Consider the following 7,900-nt stretch of genomic DNA (forward strand, 5'->3'; position numbering starts at 1 on the left):
CAACACTGCTCTCAGCACCGCCAGATTTTTGTATGAGCAAATAGTCACAAGATTCGGGATTCCGCTCCAACTGACAAGTGACAAAGGAGTACATTTTGTGAATCATGCCATCAGCATGATGACACATGAGTATAAAAATTTCATTCCTTCTCGAGTCTTTATTATCCAAGGGCAAATGGCCAAGCAAAAGCCACTAACAAAGTAATAGTGGCAATCCTATATAAAACTTGTGAACTAGAAGGGCAAGACTGGGAAGAACGAATTCCCGCGGTATTTTGGGCATACAGGATTGCGCACAAGGCCACTACTAGACACACTCCCTTTTATCTTATGTATGGACAGGAGGCGGTGGTGCCAATGGAACATATAGTGCAAAGTTTACAGGTGGCAATTCAAAACAAATTGAGTGATGACAAAAGCCTCAAGGAAAGACTATGTACTTTACTCAAATTGGATAAAAGAAGAACATTTGCTCAATAGAGTACAGAGGTGGCCCAGCAAAGGCAAAATTTTTGGCATGATAAGCATTTGAAGAAAACGAATTTTAAACAAGGACAACTGGTACTAAGGTATAATGGGAAAAATGAAATAAAGCTAAGTAACTTTAAAGTTCGATGACTAGGACCATTTAGAATATCAGAGATAAAGGAGAATGGAGCAATAAAGTTATCTACTTTAGATAATAAACCTATCAGAGATTTAGCAAATGGATCTAAGTTAAAAACATATGAGAACGGAAATAAATTAGGAAGAACCTATTTTACAAGTACAGAAAAAGAACAAGTACGCAAAACAAAAAGTAAGAGTAATGAAGGAGAAAAACTTAAACCCAGTCAATATAAAGGGAGTGAGTTACAAACCATACTTGCCATAGCAGTGGAGGAAACACCAGCTGTATCTCCTCTCCAAGCAAAGAAAGGAACACCCATACGGACGTTCATACCACAGGAGGGAAGCGTAGGAGGAAGTACATCATAGTTGCCCACTATCAGCACTAAGACTTATCTTCAATGTTGTCCACTCACTACCACTATGGTAGTTGCCCATTATGATAGATGCCCACTATCATCATATGGTGGGTTTCATCTATAATAAGCATGCTATATTTGATGCTTAGATCTCTTTCAAAGCTGTAGTTTCAACAATTATAACTTTAATGTAACCCATCGTTTCTTTTGGCCTGATACATCCAATGAATTTGCCACATGTTCTAAATTTTTATGATAGTAATTAATTCTCTCTCATCCATTTGTTGCAAGAAAATTCGGCTAAAACAGGCACAGAGATATTAACAATACACATTGAGCACACTAACACAGTAGTTTTCTCAGATATTAGCAGGCAAGAATTTTCATTCTATAAAGAATGAAAATTCAATAGCAAGTATAATGTAATTTTAAGTTATATAATATGTAAAACAAATTTCATTCAATTAGCAAAGGAACCATACATATTAATAAAAATTTCACCGGTGACAATGCGCATAAAGAGAAAATAAATCCCATTTTCTAAACTTACTTCTTCAACAAGAATGCGTCGCCTTGCTCCACCAGGGCGGCCCACTCGGTTTGCAGTGAGTTGTGACAGCATAGATATAGAGGGAAAAGAATTTTCTACTAGTTTACAACAACATATTGCAGCATCTCGTCGTGTTGAGCCATCTTCGTCCTCCAAGTAAATAACAACAGCATCTCTTGCAAATTCAAGAAGTCCGTGACCCTGTATTGGTAATGAAGAATTACAATCTTCATAAAGACACAAACATGTGGAATTATATCACACTGTTCTCTTTCAACTGAAAGACACGTGAATAGCCAACCTTAAAATTGAAGTTCGCTAATGTTCTCAATGCAAGCTGTATCAGAGTAGGGCCATTAACATCCAAAACTTGTTGAGGACTAAGAACAGTGCTGGTACGAAGTACCGCTTCAGTGGACCTCACAGTGTGATATGATGTTTTTGACAACACGACGGATATGCAATCAAGTAACCGATCTTGTATTGTTGGCAGCAATGAAGGTAAACTGGAAATTTTCAATAATTTGATGTCAAACATTTTACAGATGTAAGGGATCTAAAAATATATAATATAAACAAAAATAGACAGACAAACATATGAAATGATAAAGTATATTATGTTTTTTAAAAGCACCAGTCTTAAGTAATGTGCAGTCCTTGTAAAATTTGAAGATTCAGAAGAGACAAAAGGTACTTTGATTTACTCCCAGGTAAATTACCTAGAAGCTATCTGATCTAGTGATTCAACCAGAGTAGGTGACAGACCAGAAGAAAACATGGTATCCAATAAGCTTCGTACATGAGTTTCCATAGCAGGCCCCATAGCTTTTGCAAGGCTCCCTATACATGCCAGGGCCTCCATTGAGGGCTTACCTCTGCGTGGAGCAATCTGCAAAGTTTTACAATAGAAGGGAAAAAATTAAGTTCTACTCAACTTGCTACAGTTGTAGAAGCAAAAAGAAGCAATGACAACATATTACAGCATCACGTATAAGAGAGGTTATTGTCGGCAAATAGTGGATCAATTCTCCATCCAAGGCTTCGGCCATTTCACCAAGAGCAACAAATCCGCTTGCACGTTCTGCTGGAATACGCAAAACTGCAAGGACATGATCCATGCATATCTGTCACATCCAGGTCCAGATATACCAAACTAATGAATATTAGAATACATGTGATGAATTATTCCCAATATTCCAGCAAAATAAATTTCTAACGAAACTATAACAATGCTTGAATCCTACATGACATGCATATGATAAATATAGTTTAGAGGATTCATTGTCCTGAACAGAACCACATGTAGCTTCCTCTAAATGCTATTGCAAGACTTATATAGTGAAATTACCTTAAGATAAGAAGTGACAAAGCGATCACTGAGAAAATGAGCTATTCTAGGTAGCAATGATGTAATACTGTGCCGTACAAGCCTGTGCTTGTGCTCATGATATTTAAAAACAATATCTGCAACTTCCTTGTACCTTGACATCATAAACTCTCCAGTATTCCTGATGAAACCAGATATCAATGTAGCATGAACATTAAAGAAAATGGTTCAAAAATTATTAACATGAAATATTATAATATCAAAAGCAAAATTTTCTAAACAACGTTATCACTTTTACTTCAAATAATTGTAATGAAATCATCCCATAATTGACATGAGTCCTCAAAAAAAAAAGTTTTCAAAAGTTTTGCAATCTTCTGCTTCAACTGGTCGGCCTGCATCTCAGTTTTCACAGGAACCAAGATATATAACTATAACAAAAAAGTGAAGCATCAATGAATACTGCATAGTCCACAAAAGGTTCACATTATTTTCTACCTCAAAAGTTCACCCACTGAAAGCAGTGACCCATGTATACTGTGGACACTAGCATTCTTTCCAAGGCCATCCTGTGTTGCCTCAAACATCTTATAGTACCTATCATTAACAAAAGATGTGAAAACCTATAGAATGTAAAAGAAAATCTGTAGATCGGACTAGAAACAAAAAATGGTATACCATAATATGTATATCAGGCTTGACTGTACATAAGATAAAAAGAACCAGCATTTGGCGCCATAAAAATTCAAATAAACTGTTATTTCTTGTCAAAAAATTGTCCTGAAAATTGCTTATTAATCATGAGTAATATAGCTAGTATTGAACACTTCTTGCAACGAGTTATAATTTTGAAACACCACAGCATACCTGGTGGTAGAATATTCTTTTACATATGCAACACCAAAGTTAAGACAGACATCAAAAAGTACTGCATGATAATAAATTCACTTTAATAACTGTTAGCTGCATTTCTAGGGTAAAAGCATCTATATAATGGAAGAGAAGTAATGCAAGTGAATTGGTCTTACATGTATGCAAGACCAAGGTATAGACAGACACCAAAAAGGGTTGCATCATATTATAATTGAATCCGTCTCATAAACAGTTAGTTGCATTTTTAAGCTAAAAGGTAATTATCTAGCCAGAGGATTTATAAGTGCAATACGAGTGAATGGTTATCCAACACCAGTTCCCCACTTTTCCCAGAGAAAGAATGAAACTAGAATTCGCTGTCATGCACAAACAATGAAAGGTGTGCTCAAAGGATATACTTGTGTATTTAAGTCAAAAAAAAATTGTAGCATTCAACCAAGCCAACTTTCGAAGGTATTTTCTAAATTTAGTTATATTAGAGCTCCAAGACTTCACGAACCATATCCCATTAATATCTAGGTACCATACAATTAGATTTTGAAAAACCTATGCAGTAATTTTGCATCTTGTGCCTAATCAGAGTGTTCTTCAAGAGCAATTCGCCTCTGCTTCTGTCTACTATGATGTAATTCCAGTTCTTTTTTTCACAATAATCGCTTTTAGACACAGTTTGCAATATGGTACCTTTGAGATTTTTTGTAGAATGCTCTTCAAAATTTTAAGAATAACATTCTAGAAGCGCCTGAAACTTGTTCAATAGATAAGACAAGTCCAGCACACATGCATGTAAATAAAGCCTAATGAAGAACCCTTAAAAGTTAAAACATATATCGGAAGAAGGATAACTTGTTTAAAATTAAAAATCAAGTTTCTTCAATAATTATGCTTCTAAGTGAGGAATTTGTTGATTAAATTCAGGGGTGGAATAAAAATATAAAAACCATTGTACACGCCAACGTGTCTCGCGCTTCTCCATTACACAAAGACAAGCACGCAAGGCCTCTACAGCCCGTTCACGAACAGCTAATGATGGATCTTGAAGTGCAACCCACACAGCATCCACAAATCCGGCCACATGTACATAAAAGACTGCTGGTGCGTTCTCCGCCATTTCCTGCCATGAAAATATTACCATAACAAAGATGTTGACTGGGCGATAATCCCATACATACGTGTTCACAAAGAAAAGAAAATGTCAAAAAAGGATACAATTAAGAGTGGATACTGAAGCAAGCTTAAACCGAAGGGAAAAAGAAAAGAACTGTTTCTACAACAAACAATTCCTAACAAACACCAACACAGAACCAATAGTTCAATTAAAATTATGCTCACTTTCAAAATCAGGACAGCTGCCAGACGGCGATGCTCTATTCTTTCACCTCTGAGCCATTCCAATGCATTCCTAACCTGCAGACTCAAGATTTCACTACCATTGCTTAATCTATGAAATAATTTTGAAGCTGCACCTTTCAAGAAAACTCACATGATGTTCAACTTCATCTGCGGTCATAGCTCCCCCTGCTCTGGCAAGATGACCCAATACCTTACTTCCGAGTATTAAAACCTCAGGGTCCTGTTTTTCTTCGAATATGTAACGAATGTGATTTGAAAACTTGGAGACCTTTGATGCACTCTCTCCCAATTTCACGTCTATCAACTCATCAATGTCTCTTAGGGCCGCCAAATTTTCACTAACATCATTACTTTCCATTTGTAGAGAAATTTTATCATATAGCTGATCCATATAGCTAGTAAAGGCCTCTCCACTAAGATCTCGGGCTTCCTCTAAAACATGTCTTCTGAGGACCATTACAGAACTCTCCTGGAACAACAACAAGGGCGTCCAAAAAACCATTCCCGAGTGAGTTGTCAATATCCAACTAAAATAAAAATCTACAACATTAAAAGAACATTAAATTTTAAGACCACTGTTGGAAACCTCGCCACCCATGGAGACGTAAAAAATAGATGTTTAAGAAAATACTTTATCCCCAATTGACTATTTTTATCCCTGTTATGAACCCCATGGTGACTCGTGACAATTTATCATTTGCTTTGTTAGTTCCCGCGTTAGCAAGCAAAATCCATGATGCTCCCAGTTTGTACTGCAGCCAAACATTGTGATTTAGAAGCTATTTGACTTTTAAGCTTCTCAGATTTCCACAGTCTACTATATTGATTTGTGATACTTTTCTGGATTAAACTGTGTAGGAATTATTTTACATCTTATTATACATGATTGTCGTAACAGATGTTAAAAGTTGATATTGTTCTTCTCCCCGTTGTTCTAGGGTAGTCACTGGATAAGTCCGGGGACATGCTAATCTTCAGATCAAGGACATGTTAATCTTCAGATCAAAAATGTACTAAAGACAAAATAAAGTCAAACTTTTTTCCAAATTCACTACTTAGTGATTTTTTTCAAAAAAATTTGATATGTTCGATTACAAATTATGCATCGTAAAGATCAAATGATAAAATTTTAAAAAAATTCATGATATTTTCGATTTTTTAAAAATTCATGATATTTTCGATTTTTTGAAAATTGGTCAACTAGCCAATTTAGCCAATTTGTAAGGAAGATATACGCCCTGCCACGGGTGTCCCAGTTCAATTACGGATACGATACGGCCTGAATACGGCTCGGCCACACATCTTCACCAACCCGTACTCAGAATTAGGGCAAACTCTACACGTCCGCAACTGGATCGTCCGTGTTGTATCCAGGTCTTTAAAAATAAAATGAAATTGTATCGAACCAGCACGAAAAGAGGATGTACCTAAAGTCTCACACCGTAACTTTCTCACAACCAGCCATAGATGAATTACGAGGAAACCACACTTCCTTCTCTTTGCAAGAGCAGAGCTACATATTATTCCTCGTCTGGATTGTAAAATGCAGCGAGTGTGCGAAAAATCCGATGAAGTATATTTGTCACGTTGTGGAATATTTTGCATTCATTTTATATTTTATAAGTTTGATTTGTTTATAATCAATATTAATAAAAGGTGCATCTATTTTCAGCATAGAAAATTTCTTATAAGTCAATGTTGAGTTAATGAGTTCCACTCAAAATTTTATAATATTTAATGGGAAAATGGAAAATGTTGAAGATACATAAAAATTTAGAAACTATTATACAATTGAATTATGAATTCACTTTTTCATTTCAAATAGTTAAATTATAATGATATTTGGTACATTATAATAATGTTTGATGTCTAAAATGATATTAATATTATTTAGTATTATATTTAGAAAATTCAATGAATTTGAATTAGAAATAAGCAAGTAAATGATTTCCTTAACAACAAGAGCTCTTTGAGAGCTTGAGTCCCTGCCTTATGAAGGGAAGGTTAAAGAATGCAAATGATAATTTATATGACATTAAGTTAACAAATGAAAAAAAAAAATTATTGTTTAGTGTAAATTTTTATTTGAGACTATTCTATAGTTATATGATTTTTTACAAAATATTTTAAATTTAATGTATAATATATTATAATATCTTTATATTAATATTATATTTGAGGTGCTAATTTATGATAATGTTTACTAAAAATTGGAATATTTATGTCTACACATGGGTTACATTTAAATTATATCCATTTATGTTTAAAAAGTAAAGTACTATAGATTATAAGAATTGTATTAATGTTGCCTAAAAATTAATCAAATGAAATAGAAATTGTAAATACATAATAATAAGAAATTATATTTATGACCATATTTAACCATAGTGATGTGAGATATAGAATAAGGAAAGAAGATTAAAGAATTATTAAATTTGTTCAATAAATAATAATAATTTTTAATATAAGATTATTAGTTTAGTTATCATATAATGATATCTAAACAAGTGAAAATTGAAAAAGATAAAGACAAGTAGAATTTGAATATTTTGTGAGATTAATTATTATGTGTTAAGCTTCTAGTATGTTATAAAAGATTAAGATTTTTTTTTTAATTTAAAGATATACGAGAAATTTGTATTTAAAATTTTGAAAATTACTATTTAAAACTAAAAATAAAGAATATATTATATTTTTCTATTTTTTTGGAAACATTAGTTCCCGACTAATAAAAAAAAACCTACATTAAATTAGCTTACTGCACAATTCTTTTGCTCTCTACAAAAATAATCAAAATCGATTACATAAAAAAACATTAAAAGGTCAAAA

The 7,900-nt window shown here is 33.6% G+C and overlaps 1 protein-coding gene across 5 annotated transcripts in view; it reads right to left on the reverse strand.

The window, feature by feature from the left end:
• LOC149575708 (serine/threonine-protein kinase TOR-like) overlaps window positions 1-6,637 on the reverse strand; it is a 378,229-nt gene extending 371,592 nt beyond the window's left edge. For all 5 annotated transcript variants that reach the window (XM_089815479.1, XM_089815475.1, XM_089815477.1 and 2 more), the window contains exons 1-10: window positions 6,499-6,637; window positions 5,202-5,540; window positions 5,051-5,125; window positions 4,660-4,832; window positions 3,344-3,442; window positions 2,867-3,026; window positions 2,499-2,642; window positions 2,238-2,407; window positions 1,820-2,024; window positions 1,519-1,719 (exon numbers count right to left, since the gene is read on the reverse strand). In XM_089815479.1, the coding sequence (XP_089671605.1) occupies window positions 1,519-1,719; window positions 1,820-2,024; window positions 2,238-2,407; window positions 2,499-2,642; window positions 2,867-3,026; window positions 3,344-3,442; window positions 4,660-4,832; window positions 5,051-5,125; window positions 5,202-5,528 (1,554 nt within the window). In that variant the 5' untranslated portion in view covers window positions 5,529-5,540; window positions 6,499-6,637. The remainder of the gene's footprint in view (window positions 1-1,518; window positions 1,720-1,819; window positions 2,025-2,237; window positions 2,408-2,498; window positions 2,643-2,866; window positions 3,027-3,343; window positions 3,443-4,659; window positions 4,833-5,050; window positions 5,126-5,201; window positions 5,541-6,498) is intronic.
• Window positions 6,638-7,900: the final 1,263 nt, after the last annotated feature.

The sequence above is a fragment of the Cupressus sempervirens genome, chromosome 2, assembly GCF_028749045.1.
Source record: "Cupressus sempervirens isolate cs-2001-9-10 chromosome 2, ASM2874904v1, whole genome shotgun sequence".
Classification (NCBI taxonomy): Eukaryota; Viridiplantae; Streptophyta; class Pinopsida; order Cupressales; family Cupressaceae; genus Cupressus; species Cupressus sempervirens.